The sequence below is a fragment of the Coffea arabica genome, chromosome 4c, assembly GCF_036785885.1.
Source record: "Coffea arabica cultivar ET-39 chromosome 4c, Coffea Arabica ET-39 HiFi, whole genome shotgun sequence".
Classification (NCBI taxonomy): Eukaryota; Viridiplantae; Streptophyta; class Magnoliopsida; order Gentianales; family Rubiaceae; genus Coffea; species Coffea arabica.
Window position 1 is genome coordinate 16,173,007 of NC_092316.1, and position 20,843 is coordinate 16,193,849.

General features: G+C 35.6%; 1 protein-coding gene across 2 annotated transcripts; it reads left to right on the top strand.

Moving 5' to 3' along the window:
• Positions 1–12,525: 12,525 nt before the first annotated feature.
• On the top strand, positions 12,526–20,535 carry LOC113738565 (uncharacterized protein At5g50100, chloroplastic-like). Of its 2 annotated transcripts, XM_027265804.2 has the most exons (8): positions 12,527–12,758; positions 12,857–13,008; positions 13,206–13,313; positions 13,502–13,558; positions 13,937–14,002; positions 14,121–14,181; positions 17,292–17,335; positions 20,120–20,535. In XM_027265804.2, exons 1-8 carry the CDS (start codon positions 12,617–12,619, stop codon positions 20,156–20,158), a joined length of 669 nt encoding a protein of 222 aa, XP_027121605.1. In that variant the 5' UTR covers positions 12,527–12,616; the 3' UTR covers positions 20,159–20,535. The 2 variants fall into 2 exon arrangements, with proteins under 2 accessions (XP_027121606.1, XP_027121605.1); XM_027265805.2 differs by lacking the exon at positions 13,937–14,002 and having other exon boundaries at positions 12,526–12,758.
• The last annotated feature ends 308 nt before the right edge of the window (positions 20,536–20,843 follow it).

Consider the following 20,843-nt stretch of genomic DNA (forward strand, 5'->3'; position numbering starts at 1 on the left):
AAGTTTGGGGGGACAAAGTGGTATTAAGCCTGTCCGAATTGTGGAAAACTTACTCTTATGAAATATATGCATTATGATTACACCCTATTTGACATAGATTATATATATCAGCATTTGACATGGAAGAAGCAATTTTTTCAAGGTGTCTTATCTGTGGAACATAGAGTAAGATGTGGGACAATTGAAAAAATTCAGGGAACACTTTGTTCTTACTTCATACTACTTTTGGGAAGCAAATCATTTTGCAAATGTTTTATCAAATATTGGCCTTTCCAATGGTGTTAACGCATTATATTCAAAGTTTCCATTGATTACCAATGGAAGTCTATGAAAAAATTCGAGTTGATAGAATTGGTCTTCTTCTTTTAGATGTAATATAGTTAGATTTTAATTCGGCCTAGGAGAGTAGTATCCCTTTTTTAATTACTTTCCACTTGTAAAAGGTAAGGGTATGTCCTTATCTATTTCAGCTTATTTTTTATAAATTTTGGGGTGGCATTCTTCCCTTGTGTGTCGAGTTTATTGTTTAAAAAAAATACATGAAAGGTGCATTTAGATTTGTTGTAACTATTTTTTATGCATTGCAAATGTAGTCCATATAGGTAGTACTACTATTGCTTCTTTGAAGGCATGGTAGTAGCTACGAGTAACAAAGACCCAGGGATCCATGTAGATTCTTTGAGGGAGATGGGGGTTAGGGGTATAGCTGGGACGAGTAGTAACAAGTTTGAGAAGGAGAGTAATATTAGAGAACAGAAAAAGGAAGCTATGGAGAAGAAGTGGAAGGATTTTTTGAGTGATAACAAGGAGTTGGACAAGAGTGTGGAGCAAGAAGAGGGGAAAGGGGAAAATCAGGAAAAAAAAAAAAGAGCTGGTGGAGAAGGAAAAGATAGAAATCAGTAAGGTGGTTGTGGATTTGGGGAATAGGAAGTGTAGTACGCCTGGTCTTGCTCCAGTGGAAATGATGATGGAGTTGGTGCCAGGGCAGGAGGTTTTGGACAGTTTGGAAAATGGGGGCATAAATTGTCGAACAAATGAGAGCGGAAACAAAGGTAGCAGACTACCAGTCAACCAGAGCATTCAAGGGAAGGGTAAATGGAGAAGAAGCTCACGGAATAAAAGAGCTCCATTACGGGACATCACTGGCAGAGAGCAAATTCGCTCGTCTAGAGAGAAAAGGAAAGGGATGCTGGATAATCAAGGTCTGGATATCATGGAGGAAGATGTGGAAGAAGGCTCGAGTTTGAAGCTGGCAAAAAGGGATGATAGCACTGGTCAACAGGGAGGGGAAATGGAGGCTAGCCCCTCCACCAGTGCAATGAAGATGGCGGTGTGGAATTGTCGAGGTGCAGGAGGCCCCTTGACAATTCCCCAACTGAAGGAGGTAATTCACCTCCACTCTCCTAGTATTTTATTCCTGTGTGAAACAAAAAACCAGGAGGTTTTTATGAAACAAGTGCAAAAAAAAGTAAATTTTGAACATAGCTTTATAGTGAATCCTAAGGGTAGAGCTGGGGGATTAGCTCTTTTCTGGAAGGAGGGAGTGGTGTTACTGGATGTGCAGGGTTCGGATTCGTATATTGCAGCGAAAGTAGTGGATAATGAAACAAATGACAGCTGGTGGTTTGTAGGGGTGTATGCTAGTACGGAAGGTAGAGTTAGGAAACATTAGTGGGAATTCATTAAGGAGAAAAAACGAGAATGGGGTGAGAAATGGGCTGTGATGGGAGACTTCAATGACATTTGTTCGAATGGAGAGAAATGGGGTGGGAATGAAAGATCTGAGGGAAGTTTTACGGATTTTAAAGGTTTCATCTCTGAGAACGAGCTAGTAGATATTGGTTTTGTGGGGGTTCCATGGACTTGGTGCAATACATGGGAAGGGGAAGGGGAGGTTAAGGAGAGGTTGGATAGATGTTTAGGGAGTGTGGGTTGGGTGCAAGTCTATGAAAAGGTAACCTGTGAGCATATTGGAATGGAGGCTTCAGATCACTGCCTACTAATGGTGGACACAAAACCGCAACAAAGGAATGGGAGGAGACGTTTCTTTTTCGACCAAAGGTGGGCAAAGGACAAAGCAACTGTGCCTGTGATTCGCACAGCGTGGGGAAAAGAACAAGATGGATCCAGGATGTATAAAGTTACAAGAAAAATTAGGGAGTGTAGAGTAGCTTTGATCGAGTGGAACAGAACAACAAAAGGTAATGCAAAGCTGAAAATCCAGGAAATTAAGGAGCAATTGAAGGTTGCAAGAGAAGCGGGTGAGCTGTGTAACAAAGGAGTCATTGCAACTTTAAAATTCCAGCTAAGTAAAGCTTACAAGGAAGAGGAGCTATATTGGAGTCAGAAGTCCAGAAACAGATGGCTCAAGGAGGGAGACAAAAATACGGCCTTTTTCCATCAAAGTGTTTTAGCTAAAAGGAAACGTAACAGAATCAGTGTGCTCCAAAAATCTGATGGGAATTGGTGTAGGAGCGACAAGGAAATTGAGGAGGAAATGTGTAACCACTACAATGAACTTTTCATGTCCACCAATCCCACAGAATTTGAGGAGGTTTTACAAGGCATACCGTGCACTATTTCCAATCTCATGAATGCTCAGTTGATCAAACCTGTGGACGAGGGGGAGATTAAAAAGGCCATTTTTTCTATGTTCCCCAACAAAGCTCCAGGTGTTGATGGTATGTCCCTGTGTTTTTTTCAATCTTACTAGGACATTATAAATGCTGACATTGTCCATGCCATTTCTACTTTCTTTCATACAGGTAATCTGCTTAAGACCATTAATGAGACCATCATTTCCTTAATTCCAAAGGTTGATAATCCTGTGATGCTTTCTAACTTCAGGCCTATTAGTCTTTGTAATGTCTTGTATAAAATCATTTCCAAGATTTTGGCTAATAGACTGAAAAGGGTCCTTAAGCATTGTATCAGTCCCTCACAGTCTGCTTTCATTCCTGGCCGGCAAATCTTAGATAATGTTATTATTGCGCATGAACTTTTGCATTTCCTTAAAAGTAAGAGAGCTGGTAAGGTAGGTTTCATGACCCTTAAACTTGATATGTCTAAAGCCTATGATAGAGTGGAGTGGAAGTTTCTTGGTAGAATCATGATGCAAATGGGTTTCTGCCCCACATTTGTTCGTTGGATCATGACCTGCATTTCCACGGTTGCTTACTCTTTTAATTTAAATGGGCAGAAAGTGGGTAGTGTGAAACCTTCTAGAGGGATTAGACAAGGAGATCCCTTATCTCCTTACTTATTTATCATCTGTACGGAAGGGCTTTCAAACCTGATCAAGAAAGCTGTGGATAACAAGCATCTAACTGGAATCAAAATTTGCAGGGATAGTCCTATGGTTTCTCATTTATTTTTTGCATATGACTCCCTATTGTACTGCAAAGCAAGTAAAAAAGAAGCCCAAAAGCTTAAGGAGGTTCTCAGGATATATGGACAAGCATCCGGGCAGGATGTTAATTTTGATAAATCTGCTATGTTTTTCAGTAGAAATTCTCCCAAGAGGATTAGAGGGGAAGTCAGTAAAGTGCTGGATAATATGAAGGAGGCGAATAGTGGTAAATATCTAGGCCTTCCGATGACAATTGGGAGAGATAAAAACCAGGTTTTTGGCTTCCTGATGAACAACATTAGCAGTAAGCTCCAGAATTGGAAACAAAAATTGCTCAGTCAAGGGGGTAAGGAAGTTTTGATCAAAGCAGTTATCATGGCTATGCCAACGTACATTATGTCCTGCTTTAAATTACCCAAGGGTCTGTGTAAGGCTGTTAGTGCTAAGATTGCGAGGTTCTGGTGGGGTGGTGGGGAACAGGAAAATAAGGTGCATTGGGTTAGATGGAGTAAGCTGTCTGAGGTGAAAGGGAAAGGGGGTATGGGTTTTAGAGACCTGGAAGCTTCTAATTTGGCTATGCTTGCAAAACAAATTTGGAGAATTGTGATTAATCCAAATTTGTTAGTAAGCAAAGTCTTGAAGGCCAGGTACATGAAGGAGGAGGATTGGTTAGGACAGAAACCCCCTAATAATGCTTCATGGTGCTGGAAAAGTATGCATAAGGGGGGGGAATTGCTTCAAAAGGGGTTATGGAAAAGGGTGGGGGATGGGAGGTCAGTGAGGATTTGGCAGGATAAGTGGATACCTGGGCTGGTGGATGGAAGAGTTCCCACGGCTAGACCAGTAGGTTGTCATCTAGAGTTTGTTAATGAGCTTATAGAGGGAGGGAAGTGGAACATTGGTCTTCTGCAGCTTTGGTTTAATGAAGATGTAGTAAACCAGATTTCTAATATTCCTCTTAGCTTGTATAACAGAAAGGATAGATTATTCTGGAAACACAGCAAGTCTGGAATCTACACGGTGAAGACCGGATATGTGATTGCCAAGGAGGAAAAGGAGGTAACAAATCAAAGGCCAGCACCTGATCCGGAAACCAGCTGGGAAATAAGAAAGCATACAGTTTGGAAAACCTTGTGGAGCCTAAACATTAAGCTGAAATTGAAACATTTCCTATGGAGATGTCTACAAAATGGTTTGGCCACTAAGGATGCTCTCTATAAAAGGTTTGGCATAGGGAACAAGTTTTGTCACTGTTGTGGGGAGGACATGGAAACTATCGAGCATATCTTCTTCACCTGCCCAACAGCGCAAGTAATATGGAAGATTGCACCAGTTCGGTGGGAAGGGCTAGCTAAACTTCAAGGCAACATGTGGAGATGGTGGGAGGCGGTGTTGCAAGCAGCAAAAAAGTCTGAAGGTGTGGGCAGAATCCAACTTACAACAAACATATTATGGCAAATCTGGAAAGCAAGAAACAAGGTTACTTTCCAGCAGGAGATAACTGATGCAAAGAATATTGTTGACAAGGCACAACAGGAATGGATCGAGTATGAGGCAGCAATGGAGGCAGACACGGGTCCAAATTCTGAATCAGAAAAGGCAACACCAATCCAGCAGCGTTGGGAACCTCCAAAGGAAGGAACAATAAGGATCAATACGGACGCTGCCATCTCGGCTAAAATGGTCAGATCAGGTCTTGGAATCATTGCAAGGAACTGGCGCGGAGAAGTAGTGAGAGCAAAAGGAATTACTGCGAGGAGGAAAGGAATTGCAGCCACTGAAGAAGCTCTAGCAATCAGGGGGGCGCTTGAAATGGCTCAGATTGCAGGATGGACAACTATAGAAGTCCAATCAGACTGCAAGCATGTAGTGAGCCTCATTAACATGGACAATGGACAGGATTGTAGTCTCCAAACAATCCTGGATGACATTGACGTTCAGAAAGGAAATTTTGAAAGCTGCACGTTCACTTTTGTACCTAGAACGGTGAATCAGTGTAGCCATGAATTAGCACAATTTGCAGCTAAGTCAACTAGAGACTTTGAATGGGAAGGTTCTTTCCCAGCTTGGCTTTCAAGTCTAGTTAGGAAAGATATGGGGGTAGTTACCCCTTTTTGTAATTAACTCTTGAATTTTCAAGGGGTGATAGATATATATATATATGAAGTTATCGTTTGTAAAAAAAAAAAAAATACTATTGCTTCTTTGAGTAGCAAGATAAAAATAAAAAAATTTAAAACTTTGCCAAAAGGGCAAATAGGAATTAAATATTTGTAGGTAAGATTTAACTTTATACAACAATATAAAAATGATGTTGTGGGTATTGTTCAATGCATTAGAAAATTAAAATTTCCTCCAAAAATTACACAAATGTTTCTAATTAATTAACACCCGGAATAAAAATTACTTCAAAACTACAAGAACACTGCTCTAAGTTAAAAAAAATACAACTATGTGTAAGACAAGAAAAATTTGTATGATTAGTTTATGCTAATATTCACAATTAGAATTGGTTTCCAATTTTTTGCACAATTGGTGTATATGTCTATAATACTATTACTGCATCTTTGAGTGTGAAGATAGGCATAAAAAAATTCCTCTTGATTTGCTTCCAATTTTGCCTTGCTTTGCTACTGTTATCTCCACTTCCATGCCTGTATCAGAATATATAAATTTTTCCCAAATATACAACTTAAGTTTAATAACAAAAATAAGATTAGCTTATAATTTTAGTTTACTTTCTTACACAAATTGAATGAATGTAATAGTTTGTCTTATCCTATTAAATTTTTAATAGTTTCTCTAGGATGATGTTTATTCATTTGGTAGTAATACTTGTATCAATACCATCAATTTCATTATATTGTTCTTCACTTTCTACTTTATTAAATCCCCACTATTTGTTAACTGAATGTCACTTCTTTTTCATTTATCCATGGTCCTTATAATAATGTGAGAATGCTTAACATTTTGGTACGTTAATAGTTTTTAAAAAAAATGTTTACTCATGATGCAACCCTAGAGCCATACAACATGATTAGGTTGATCACTTTTCTCTATCTCTCTAAATTACTTTGTTTATTTACTCTCCAAAATCGTAATGAATATCAAATGACTTATGTTATCAATTAGTATTAATGCTTGCAAACCTTGAACACATTTAAAATTTCATGATAAGGGTTTGTTGTTTTTCCTCAATTTACAGCTCCAAATTGTTTTTCCTCAATTTATTGCTTTATCTTTGGTATTGTACACATTCGACCAATGTGTGCACATTTCTATTACTAATGTACATACACTAAGATGGATATGCATACATTTCAGTGTATGCTCCAGGACATTGAGACCTTTTATTATACATATCATTAATAACTGTTAGAGAAAAATCACAAAAAAGCACATTAATATCAATACACTTGGGTATTTATAATTATACACTTGAGAAATTTTCAAACTCAACTAGCTAAACCATTTATAAAATAAACTAGGGCTGAGCGCGGGAGTTGTAACCTATGTGGAGGATGTATTTTGTAAGTGAAAAATGTGATCAATAGCTTCTCATCTATAAAGCATATCGTACCAAATTTACAGGCAAATTAACAATTGCCATCGCCTACTTTAGTTCACACTCAATTAAGTCAATCTTCTAGAAAAAAACAAACAATTTATAGATTGCAAGTTTACAACCATATAGCTGATTATGCAATGAAAATTGTGGACCTATTCTTCCACAGTAAATCGATCATCATATTTATAGATAAAAAAGCAAGCATATAGATGAAAAGAAAGAAAGAAAGAAAGAAAGAAATCAAATAGGAAAAAAATCAACCCTGTAGCTGAATGGACCAATAATTCTACTGCAGAAGTTCATGAAAAATTTACATCCAACAGATGATGCATCACTGCAACCAACTTTAAAAAAAATAATAAAACAACTAAAACATAAATTGTAACAATTATATGAGATACATATTTGAACTTTTTCTGCAAACCAAGAAGAGGTTGAAGAACTGAACAGAACTGACTTTTTACTTAAAAATCTGATGGAACTAAGACTTGAAAGATGGTACTGAAATAACATAAAGACTATATCAAGGATAGAGGTGCTGCTATAAAGTACCTCGATGAGAAAGCTTCTACAGGATAGTTCCCTTGCTTCTCAATCTACCAAACGTGGAAATTGCACAATCGAGTTTCAATTCTAGTTGGCCCTTCTAAATTGAACAATGAACTCACTAGTTCATTTAGAACTTTTATATTCACACAAAAAGTATGTACCTGAAAAAACATAGAGACGAAAACCTTACTAGTTCAACCACCACCTTAGTAATATGAAGATTAAGCACCTCATGCAACCAGACTTTGTGTTAACGACCCCCTTTATTGTAGGTTCCAAAAAAAAAAACTGCTCAGCAAATGCTTCAGAAACTCAAGATGATTTCCGTTTTAGTTCAGACATGATTTCCAATGGGTCCCTTATCTTCTATGCATTACTATTACATTAAAGAACCCATAATTGCTTACTCTAATCATCCAACTCTTTACAGCAGCGCAATTCATTTTGTAAAATTTCAGAAGCAGAAAACCTTGCCACTACACTTCCACTATCAAGCAGAGAATTAATCTTGTTATAAATGCATTCGTATTAGGCTAATCATGTTTCAGTTACTCAACATAACCCCTTGAACTCTTTGCACAATGCATGACCATTAATGGCTGTTTGAACTGCACCACTAATGGCTACTTTGAAAAGTAAAGCTAAAACACTAACCCGCTAAGGCTAAGATGGGTAAAGTATGCACCAATCCGCATACCATGGTGGTATTGGACCCTTATTCAGTTGTAGACTCTTGATGCATTGACTAAATTGTCCCTTAAAATGTCAGATGAAAATCATCCAACAGTCAAACACTAACTCCTTTATATATATATATATATATATATATATATATATATACTAGGGAGGGATAGCTCGTGCGACGCGCGGGAATTTGGTGCTTGTGATTCAAGATAATTAATAATTATTGTTTAATATTTTGTAGTATAGGAACTGACGTATGATGATTTTATCATGTGATTTTAATAGAAAAATCATAAGTTACATAGTGAGTCAATAAAAATAATGTGCAATGAGACATCCTTATCGTTATACTATATAAGAATCCGTTGTGATCAAAGGTTATGTTTGAATTTCAACTGCAAAGATAAGGGTAGTTTGAAAATGTAAGAATGTTTGAAGTGCAATTGAAAAGTATCCAAAGGTCTCTTCTAAAACTTATCCAAGATGATAAAACATTTTAAAGTATCAATTGGACCCTTCATCTCTCGAATCTATATATGTTCGTGAAAGATTCCTCAAGGAATGGTTCTGATTTCTCCCTCGACTTAAGTTCAACCTGAATTATCAAGTCAAGTTTATTCATCAATCACTTTGCGTCCAATCTAATTTAAAATAATTTTATTTTTGACTAACTATTTATATAATTTGGTGGGTATAATATGACTTAATCACATGTTTCTTGCAGAGATAATAATGCCCAAAAATGATAGATAGATAAGAAATTTAAGTGGTCTTTTTCAAAGTTTTGTAGAAACCATTCAGATTTGGTATTTTTTGCTAGGGGCATTTCTTTATAATCTTATAAATAAGTTCAAATCTGCATAATTGTTAAAGATCTGAATTGAAACTATCTTGATTATAAAAAATTGGTGCAAATAATATTTTCTAAATTTGAAAATGTAGAAAATGGTAACTAAAATCAGAAGAAATTCCTCATATGAATTCGAATTGCAAATTATAGATAGAAACTGCTTAATGATATTTTTCAATGTTTACTTGTATAAGTATCCAATATAACATCCCTACTTAATTGATTCGTTTGAACTATGGATAATAGTTGCTTCAATCAAATCAAGAAATATTATTTATCATTATACAACATACAATTATGAGTAAATGAATTAATACAATGCAATCAAAATGGTACTATAGCTAAAGCATTTAAACTCATCAAGTTCCACTACAAATTTTTTTAGATAGCATAAAAAAATAAATTTTTTGTATTTGAAACTATATAAACAATATAATACAAGAACGAGATCATAACATGTAAAGCAAATAGAGTGCAAATGACATCTTAATACTATGTAGCATGATTAATTTTCTTTTTTAGTTTCAATGAAGTACAAAATTCTAAGTTAATAAATTTTACAATCACAAAATTCCTAATTGAAATAAACACAAGCTGAATTTCAAATCATATTACATGAAAAAATAACTACTTGAATCATAACTGCTGGAATGTAGTCAACAGATCCCTAGAGTCAAGAATAATAGAAGAAAGTTCATGAGAAATAAGGTTATTTAACTTAAATAAAGAGATAATACCTTGGCTGAGGAGGAGAAGATGATAAAATTGCTTTTCTGATTATTTTAGAAAGTGATAACATTATCTCAAATTGTACTTTGACCAGAGACAGAATTTCTGGGATCTACTAAGAAAAACAATACAATTAGTCAGTTTTTGGAATTAGAAGTATCAAAAGGTAAACTATATGGAGTTCTTGAATAAACCAATCATCAGAAAAAAAAAATTACAATTGAAGAAAACAAACCCAAAGAACTCACCTCAATTTAAAGGAAAAGCTATGCATTCCACCAAATATTTAATAGCCATAATAAAATCAAAGAGATGAAACCGAAAAAGAAGAAAGGGTATCGGCTAAACATGGAGACATAAATATGATAATGATTGTTCAGATAATAATTAAGTTAATTAATTGTAATTAAAATTTAATTATGTAAACATCCAAATAATTCCTTAACGGATGAGAAAGGTTTCAGGAAATTGGAAGGCTTGGATGTTAGTATAATAAATGATTAAAAGGACTTTTATGTAATTCTATCAAAATACAAGCTTTATTCAGTTGTACTTGATACTCAACTTGACATTAAACATTGTAACATACCAAATATGTTCCTAACTTTAAATGTTTGAAAGGTTATATAAGTAATTATAATCAAATTAAAGCTATAATGACTTGTACTCAATATTCCAATTACTCTTCAAACACTCTCACATTCCCAAAATAGCCTCACCCCTGCGGTTGAAATCTAGTTCTAAACTCGTTCTTATATAGTATAAGGATACTAGAACGGGAATGCCCGCGCATCGCGCAGGTTTTTGGTGCTTGTGGTTAAAGAAGATTTTACGACAGTTCAAGCGAATATCAAAAAACTCATGCACGTTGAGTAACAATATGAAGTAACAAAATACCTAATATATATTGGAAGATTGAGAAGGAAATTATGCATGCTATCTTGCTCAGTTCACATATTTGAAACAAACACTTGTATATGAGCTTTTCATTAACAAGACTAAATGAACTTTAAACAGATACCCAAATGATTAATGGCAATAAACAAAGTGATTATCCACTTAAAGATGCATCTACACAACATTCTTATTGATGAAAGTAGCCAACTTTTTTAGCAACGACAAAGTCTAGCCTCAAAAGGTTTGGTTCCATTCGAGGATTCAGCAATGGATCATCAACCCCCATAGATTTTGGGTGAACATAATGCCAAATGCCCTTAACATAGGTTTTTACCTGTAATTTCATTAACTCAATACTAATTAGATCTTTCCCCAAAAATAAGGACAATTGAGAATAATAACATCAAGATCGAAACCGTCTAGTATCTCCAGCCAAACCCTTGATGCCATGTTATGTGCTAAATTGCCATCAGCACTATCCCCACCAAAAAACACCCTATCAAAGCTCGCATAATCCCTAAGCCATACCTCAGGACCCTCGCTATTTGAATGAGGGGCAACTCATTTGACTGCAATCTAAGAATCTTCATAAACAAGAGGCAAAGGATGCTCGGGGGCGAGCCGATAGTTAATTAAAACTGCTACAACACCAGTTTCTGCAACTACTACATTAAGGTGCGCGTGATATGTAGGAGAGAAGGCAGATTTGATCAAAAAGCCTCCACCATGTAAGTAGACCAAAAGAGGAAGTTTTGTATCTCCAAACCTATTCTAACAAAATCACATCATTTAAATTGTATAGAATAACCAATTTTGTGGGGAAACAATAATATCAACATTAAATTGCACTAACAGAGTATCCAATTTTGGAATGAAAACATTTAGCTAACAATAGAAATTACGATTTTACAAAGCAAATCATACCATTAAAAAAAAAATGAAACCTCACCTCAAATTGAACCACCAAGAATAACTTCACCAGAGAACCATATTGAAATTCAGAGTATAATGGCAATACAAATAAGTATTTATCGGATGATGAAAGGAACATAACGGAAGAATGTGAAGGGGCGGACATTTGAAGAATTGAAGTTGAAACTAATGCTCAATCATAAATTCCTTAATAAACCACATTGTCCTTGCTTTAATTGAGATGAAAATGACGTTTGAAGTTCTTCAAGTTATAATAGCAAAGTAACAGTAATAATTGATACAAACCAAAATGAATGTCTTTGCAAGGACATTTAAGTAATTATACAAATAAAGAAGCTATTATGGGTTGTACCCATTGTAGAAAAGATAACCAAATAATCTCACATTCCCAAACTACCCAAACCTTTGAACAAATCATCACTGCATCTTTTAGAATACAAGGACATTTCAGTAAACACAATAATGCACATGCTATCTAAAGTAGTACCCAATACTATAACTACAGTCAAAACAACCTCACAATCCCAAAATACCCCTACTCTTGAGGTTGAAATTCAAAGCCATTCTTTGACCAAAACTCATTCTTATATAGTATAAGGATATATAAGATATATAGGATATTAGATGTCTGCATCTATCTTATTCTTGTTTTTTTATTATGCTCTAATATGCATATCAGTATCAATACACTTAGGCATTTATCCTATAGATACAACTACAATTCGAGCTAGTCATTTCAGCTGTAACTTGTTCTACCATAGGTTTAAGCTACAGTAGTATTATGAATTTATGAAAACTTACACCATCCTTTTGAATTTCCATTTTCATTTTTTCTCTATTGCAAATTTTCCCAACCAAAAGTCTTTAAGGCGCTTTGCCAATTGAGTGAAAGTTCAGGGTGGCATACTGCAAACTGATATCAATTCAAGCATACAATTACAGTTTGATGCACCTCATAGTGCCACGTATACCAGTCTGTTGTTCAGTTTTATAACCGTTCCTTACCAACGAGAGCTCCCCTCTTCCTCGTGGCAACTGTGTAGACAACGATAAAACAATGGCGTATAGCTTCAGATGTGCAGCAGTTTCTATTGCAAAACGCACAAATGCTTTTATAGTCTCAAGGAATATCCATGATGGGTTTCCTTCAAAAACTATTCTTAGATCAAGTTCAAGTCCATTTTCCCATAGACATACTGGTAGTAGTTCTAGTCAAAATTTTGTCATCTGGAATAATTGAGTTTGAAATTCTAACATCCGGGTACTTGCTAAATTCAATTATAATGTGTTTTTTCAGGCTATAGACATTCAATTCGCGCAACACAGGGTAGTGGGGCTGCAAGAGTTTTGGACCCTGTAGCTCCAAAGAAAGAAGATGTGGAGCAGTCATCAGAGAATTGGAAAATTAAAATGTTGTATGATGGGGAATGCCCACTTTGTATGAAAGAGGTATGCTTAGTTATGATTTTTTTTTTCGTTTATTCGAGCTTTTTGTTTGCTGTAATTGCTGTAATTTGAAATTTCAAAGAAACGGGTTTTTCTGGGATTGACGCTCGGTTGATGATATTGGACTATTTCAAGGTTTGATAGGGGTTTACATATATGGTTGTATTGAAATGGTCTAATTTTGATGAGTATGTTATCAGGTGAATATGCTGAGAGAGAGGAATAAGAGCTTTGGGACGATCAAGTTTGTGGATATAAGTTCTGATGATTATTCTCCAGAGAAGAATCAAGGCCTTGACTACAAAACAGTATGCCTATTAACAATTATCTATCACCATACTCCAGCACATTAGTATATCTTTTTCCTATGTAGCTAACGAATAGTATGATCATCAATTTATTTTTTGTCGTTTGTACTAATCAAATAAACAGTTCTCGGATGTGGGATAAAAACAGCTTTTCTTGACTTGATGGTTTTAATCGTCAAATTTCTTAGGTAATGGGAAGGATTCATGCGATACTATCTGATGGGACTGTTGTGACTGATGTTGAGGTACAGATTAAACTAGTCAATAATATATTTGATTGGTATATTGTAGTCTGCACAGGAAAATCTACATGGTAACAAGTCAGACGCACAAAGACTTGATGCTGTTTCTTACCATTTTTTGAGTCTCTGTGATAAGAGTATCAAAGGCTTTTAAACTAGTTTATGATCCATTAGAATCCTTATTCGTGTTTATGGCTTCTTTCAGTAATGGGAAAACTGAGAACTTTGCCTGCAATCTTGTAACATGGATTATTGAACATTAAGAGAAATCTGATATCTAGTTGAAAGTACTTGTAGTGGAACCTTATTTAACTTTTGGATTTGTTAATTATTCTAAATAGCAGCCTTTGCTAATGTCTTTTGGATCTTGAATTGGTGCAGGCATTTAGAAAACTGTATGAAGCAGTTGGGCTTGGGTGGGTTTATGCCATTACGAAATATGAACCTGTGAGCCATTGTATCTCATGTTAATTTAAGGCTCTTAGGATAACATGTAGGAAAAGTTAACTTATTCTTTTTGGCCTATCTTATAACTTTACTCATTTAAAAAGCAATATTTGAACAGATAGCTACAATTGCTGACGCTGTCTATGGTATTTGGGCCAAGTATCGTCTCCAAATTACAGGTTGTTCATGTGCTTCATTTCTTTACATTTCTATTGTCTTCTATACAAGAGCTTTGCTGAAATGTTTGCACAAAATCAAAAGTTTCACATTCAGGCTTTCTGTTTCAGTAGCTTCATTGCATGCTGAAACTGCCACATTAGCTCTTTTAAGAAGTAAAATAGTAAGAGATGATTAAGAGGTCTAATACAGTTAAGCAGCCATATCATTTGTCAGGAATTCCATTGGGAGGACTAAGTTCATGGATCATATGATACTCGCCTTAGTACCACTTCAGGAGCCAACAGATGTTACAAGGAAGCCCCTTATGTGCAAAAATCCCAATTCTCCCATGCCTTTCTTCAACTGGCAGCAGTTCCTCTCATATTGTCTGCAATTTTTTGAAAAGGCTGCACAGAACAGCATACCTTTGTTAGACAACTCTAGATTTTGAGCCATCCCCAAGTAATATACAGTAGAATCTAGAGACGATAAGTAGCAAAAGACTGCTGCATAAAATGATCAACCAGCCTAGGAGATTCAGCTGAGATTAGACCAAGTTTGAGAAATTTTACAAGCTAAACATGTGGATAAAACTTATGTCTTTGTTAAAAATAATCATGCAAAAAGACTGTGATCAAGGGTTTAGAGAATATGTTGACCGAAAGGACACAATGGATGAACCTGCAAGCTATAAGTCATAACTGTCCTTGGTACACCACCTTTTTCTTCTGCAACTAGACAAAAGATGAAAGCTTATCTGGATACAATGATTTAGCTAAGGCCAAACAATTTGATGAGTTCTTGGGGATTAGGATGGAAAGAAGATAGAGTAGATGAAATTTAATCTCTTAATTCTGGGACAAACCTTGTCCAAGATTGCCAAAACTAGATTCATCTTTGGTGACAGAAGAGAACTTAGCAAAGGTAGTCCCACCAAGTTTGAAGATATTCTCTCATGAAAAGTATTGTAGTATATGTCCAAGGGAGTGCAAGTTATCAAACAGAGGATAGAATCAACCCCAATCAAATTTCTCATAATTGATTGTGCATGTATACTTCGTACCAATTGGAGTATATGAGCCAGAGGCTTAGAATTTCTTTGATAACACAATTGGATATTATAAAACACCATCAAGTGCAGCTGTACGTTAATTAAGGTTGATGTAAGAGGGACCAGTTGACCAGCGTAGGATAGTTTTGTTGTTGACCCCTCTCTTTGCTCTAGCAGATAATTTGTTGTGAGTTGGTTTATAGCTAACTGCTGAGAAACCAAAAAGTGAACAAAGTAATGTGAAGGATTCTCCTACCAGAAGAGTTGCTTACTACAAGTTGACATGGTAAAATTGCTCTGTCTTCACTGCAACAAAAGAGTTCACATTTCTGTATGCTTAGCTGAAGACCACATAACATTTTATCTATGACTTCTATAAATACATGGAGAGAATTATTGCCAGCTGCAGTTAAGATCTCAACTCATCAGGAAAAACATCATGATGAATTTGCAGACTAACTTGTTTTGGGCACAAATCAAGCCTTTTTTTTCATTAATCTGGTAAAAAACAAATAAAAAACCCTTAAGCTGGTATAATCCAATAAGAAGACCTTCATAGACATATAAAGAAAATAAGAAATATAGTGTTGCCTTACGCTGAGCCCTTTGCTTTTTTGGAGATTGTTCTGCATTTGAGAAAAGCATTTTGCTTACTACCAAAAAGGGAACAAATTCATGTGAAAGATTTTGCTAGAAGAGTTGCTTACCCCGTGTTTAAAAGTTTACTTGGTAATACTGCTCTATCTTCACTGCAACAACAGAGAACTTCACATTTCCATAAGCTTAGCTGAAGACTGGATAGCATTTCAAAATCAGGGAGGCTTCCTTGTATGGAAAGGATTATTAGCAGTTGCAAATTTCAAATCATTAGGAAGCATATCATGACAAATATTTAGACTCATCCGATTTGGGCAAAAATCAAGCCTTTTTCTTCTTTTAAGTTGGTAAACAAAACAAATAGTAGAACTATAAGCTGGAAAAGACCAATAAGAAGAACTTAATAGACAAATAGACAGGCTAAGGAGATACAATGTTGCCTAAGCACAAGCCCTTATGATCCCAGAGACTGTTCTTCCCTTTAAGAAAAGCATTTATTTGTTACCAATAAAAGCTGGAGATACCAACTTGGTTTCGCATGAGGATCTTAGAATAGTATCTATAGATTGTATTAAAGCCAGTAATACGCTGATAGTCCTTCAGTCCTGCAGTCTGTTCAACTATAAGCATAATAGTTAGGAATATACCGGACAGAGAGTCAAAGAGGACATAAGTTTCTCCTGATAGCAAAACTGAACTGCATCTATGAATTCTCTGTCAAGAAGTCCCAAGTTTGGTCAAATAATACTGAAGAAAACCATCAGATACTGATGCCTAAACCTATTTGAGAAGGATTTTTTGGATGTCTTTAGCTGTAACCATCCTGCACCACTGGTGAAGCTTGATGAGTCAACCTGCTACTCAAAATATGCTGAAATTTTTCTGAGGCTGCCTATATACAGCTAATATGTACTGCAAAAGCTGGTTGTAGTAATCAATGGCCATAACCAAGCAATTCAATTACCTGCATCGTTTACCAGTTATCAAATCCTTTGTGTGCCTGGTGTTGCTTTACCTTTCAATGAGAAACACTAGATCAGTTCCCAGGTTTCAACCAGAACTTTTGCCTTTAAAGAACATTTATCATCAAAAGATGTCTCAGACAGTTGTAATATCGGGTTCTTTTCAAGAGATTGAAGAGAAGCATGACAAGTCTTACATTGCAGCTGTTGTTCCACTAAATACCAAGACTTTGCACTCTAGAACTAATACTGCTATCATACTTTAATTTGGTATTTTGTCATATTAGCCAGTATTGCACTTTTCTCATTTCTGTTTCCTAAGTTTTGGCTTTCTGCAAAGGATATCTTAGCATTTTTGTCAAACCAGAATGAGGTCTCTTCCTTATAAGAAAATTATAAGAAACTTTAAATGCGTAATTTTTGTTCACAAGCCATAAGTTGTCAATCCATATATTAGAGAAATAGCATTGTGCAACCTCTGAAATTCAGTTTACTAAAAAGTAATCCTTTCTGTTAACAGGCCGACCTCCATTGGAAGAAGTTCTGGAAGCACGGAAGAATAAGGTTCTTTATAACTGCTTGAACTTTTTTCCCCCCATAAATTAATGTTTCCATTAAGTTATCAGATACCTTAGAATCAACCTTGGTACTTTATTCTGCCTAGTATGACACATCGCTTTTTTCCTTCGTATAATTCATTGCTTCAGATCACATTTCATGTTCTTACCACACTCAAAATATGGTTTGTAAAGGCATTGGTACTACATATTTTCCTCAAAGGATGAAATGACTTAAAAAGAATCTATCTGATAATTTGTCCTATCATTTTGCAGCTAGAGATGTACCTAGAAAATATTGCAAATTTCACCGGTTAGGATGCATACCTAAAGGAAGTGCATATTTGCTGAAATGTTTGATTGTGCCTTATTACATTATTCAAACTGGAGGAATCTAGAATTTCAGACTCATGCAGTGAACATTTGGTCAAAATACTCAAACAAACTTTGGAACCATGAGCGTTAGGCTTCACATATGCAAGTCAAAGAGTTGATCTTCATTATGCACAAATTTAGATGACAGTCTGCAGTCTGCATTCAGGGAGTCCGCGAGGATATTGCCCTTGTGAAACTGGTGGATTAAATGCTTTACACTTAAAAAGAAGTGACGTCATGGAAATAGGAAAAACTAGGCAGAAATACTTCAAAAGAATTGGTAATGAAGAATCAGTTCTGATCAATTATGCAAAAGACTCAAACCATTTTTCGAAGAAATATCAGAAAAATTCATGAGGCACAAGTGGAAGTGCTTCTTCCAATCTACTGTAAGAAACAACTTAGCATGGTAGAAAATGTCTTCCAGCAGAATTGCCCATTCCTGAGTTATAGATCAACCAACACATGATCAATAACTCCTTTAACGCCTTTGTCAACTCTCTTTGTTTCTGCCTTCAAGAGCCCTACAGCTGAGTAGCTGTTATTAGCTTTGTTGGCAACATTCAGTATCCTCATGTTAGCCAGGAGCGTAGCCTTTCCTGCTTTGGTATTCCCTTTGGTACATCACTATATTTTACTGAAAACCTGGAATAATTAAGAGGTACTATAGGGCTTCTAAATTAGCTATATAATCAGTATATCAGTGGAAAGACCCATCAGTCATTGAGGATTACTTAGGATTAGAGGGTGGTCCCCTTGTGTAAAAGAGGTGAGAATTGAAATCAACCCACGTTTTACTGGGAAGGACGAAACAATGGGAGAGAATCTACAGGGACATCACATTCTTTGGTCAGATCTTTTAATGCTTTCAAAATTGCACTTCACTTCTGTTTTTTTTTTTTTTAAATCTATATTAGAAAAGGCTTGAAAGCTTGCCCTGTAAATAGAGAAAGCATTGGAACCTAGTTTAGGAGTTCTTGCCCCAACCTACCAGGGGATCATCAATCAGATTGATCATTAATGCTTGAGCCTTTACGATGGCCTGAGCTTCTGTTGACTAAGGAATTGCAGTTTTGATGATTTGCACAATCTTCTCCACTGTTCGCAATTGCTACTTCATACATCTACTCCATTCCCCAAATGCCACTCTTTCTTATTTCTGGAAGCATTTGTATCAAATTTGGTCCATCGTTCTAGTGGACGCTGCCATATTTGTTTATTAGCTCCTCAATTTAAACACTTTGAAAATGTTTAATTCTATTCTTAACTGGAAATTGCGTAATAGTGAACCAAGTGATCTTTCTCACTGAATGACATATTGCATTCATCCAAGTATTGATTCTTCTTTTTACCCTATTGAATCCCATTCCTGGCTACAAAATTTTCTGATTTGACATTCCATCTGCCATACTGTGCAAAACCCATACGAGCTTATGTTTAGACCCAAGATTACAATAGGCTGTGGTATAATCACCTCATCATATACTTCAGGAATAGACTTTTGGCCGAATTCTCATTCTACTCTCTCAGTATTGGGTATGAAAAATCATATCCTGCACCTTGAATGACTGATAATCTCAGGTTTTATTGTCTTCTGCAGTTTGTGAGCAATATCCTCATCCATCTAATTATAAGATTGTAATTGAAATTTTTATCTACCATCTAATTGTCAAATATCTCTAGCAAAGAAAAGTTTCAGAAACCTGAACATTAAAACTAAGGAGAGATCAATGACAAATGGAGTAAAGCTGCGAACCAATTGCTATAACTGGACTAAAGAAATTATAAAAAATTGGACCAATTCTAGATTTGAGATCCTAGATTTAAGCTCGGGAATAAAGCAAACATAGAGAAAAGGAGTTTCCTGTGGAAGATACCCTCTTGCTTGCACTTGAGAGAAAATTCTCTCAGGCAGAAAAAAACTATGCGTTCAATCTTGGCTGTGCTGTAACAGAAAGAAATCCTGAAAATGAAAAGTACTTTGTTTTAACAGAAGAGTGTGTAATCAATAGTGAAACTGGTTGGGAAGAAGACTATGATCATTTTTTGTATGCATGTGTTCTTTTTTCAAGTTCATGTTAATATTTTTGCGTTTATTATTTCATCAAATCTTGGTGATATTTCAGTGAAACACACACCATGAGTTGGAATGAGGCTCCTGTTTAAATGTGAAATATACCATTTGCTATATAGTGCATCTGCTTACTATAGTTTTTGGATTTATATTGAAATGCCTGTTAAAATGCACAATCAGCTTGAGGCTGTGAGTTAAACCACCACATTTTTAACGGATTTTTTGCTAGAAAGGACAAAGTAGCAAAAGTACTCAATAGTATAAGTATAGGTTAAATGCTGTGATTTATAATTATGATATGTAATTGCTTGGTTGCTCAGTTTTAATATTTCTTTCTTCCAGAGGGACTTATGCAATGACAGCAAGACTTGTAAGACTTGAGTTTCCAGATTTAGGTGAGCTAATGCAGAAGACTGCATATTATGGATCATTCTGCACATAAGGATGAACCAAAATGTCCAAATTCTTATATCAACTACCACATTAGAAGGCATGGCTTGAGTTCCCGACATTGATTGTAACTAAACAACAGTATATTCGACATGTGTAGCTTAGATATTCATAGATTACAGGTACAAGTTTTGAATGTTTCCTGAGCCCTGAGAGAATTAAGAGGAGTGGCAGATCATGCACATTGATTGAAGTTTGTAAACAGAAAATTATGCGTTTAAGCATTCCAAGTTCTGATTGTAACTAAACAGCAGTATACTCAGCATGTGTAGCTTAGATATTCATATATTACAGGTACAATTTCTGAATGTCTCCTAAGCCCTGACAGAGTTAAGATGAACGGTGGATCATGTACATTGATTGAAGTTTGTAGGCAGAAAATTATGTGTTCTAGCATTTCAAGGTTAGCTAAGAGCAAGTAACTAAGGATGTCTGCTTTTTCCTTATAAATAGGTCACAGTGTATGCTTTAAAATATGATGCATTACAATATGGTATTGAAAGCTGTACACAGGGAATCGGGGGTTAGGCACTACTCAAGAAGATTAGCTTTTGGAAGTGGTGGAAGCAAAATTATTCAGTGAGCATATTGTTATTGGAAGACAAAAACGGTTAAG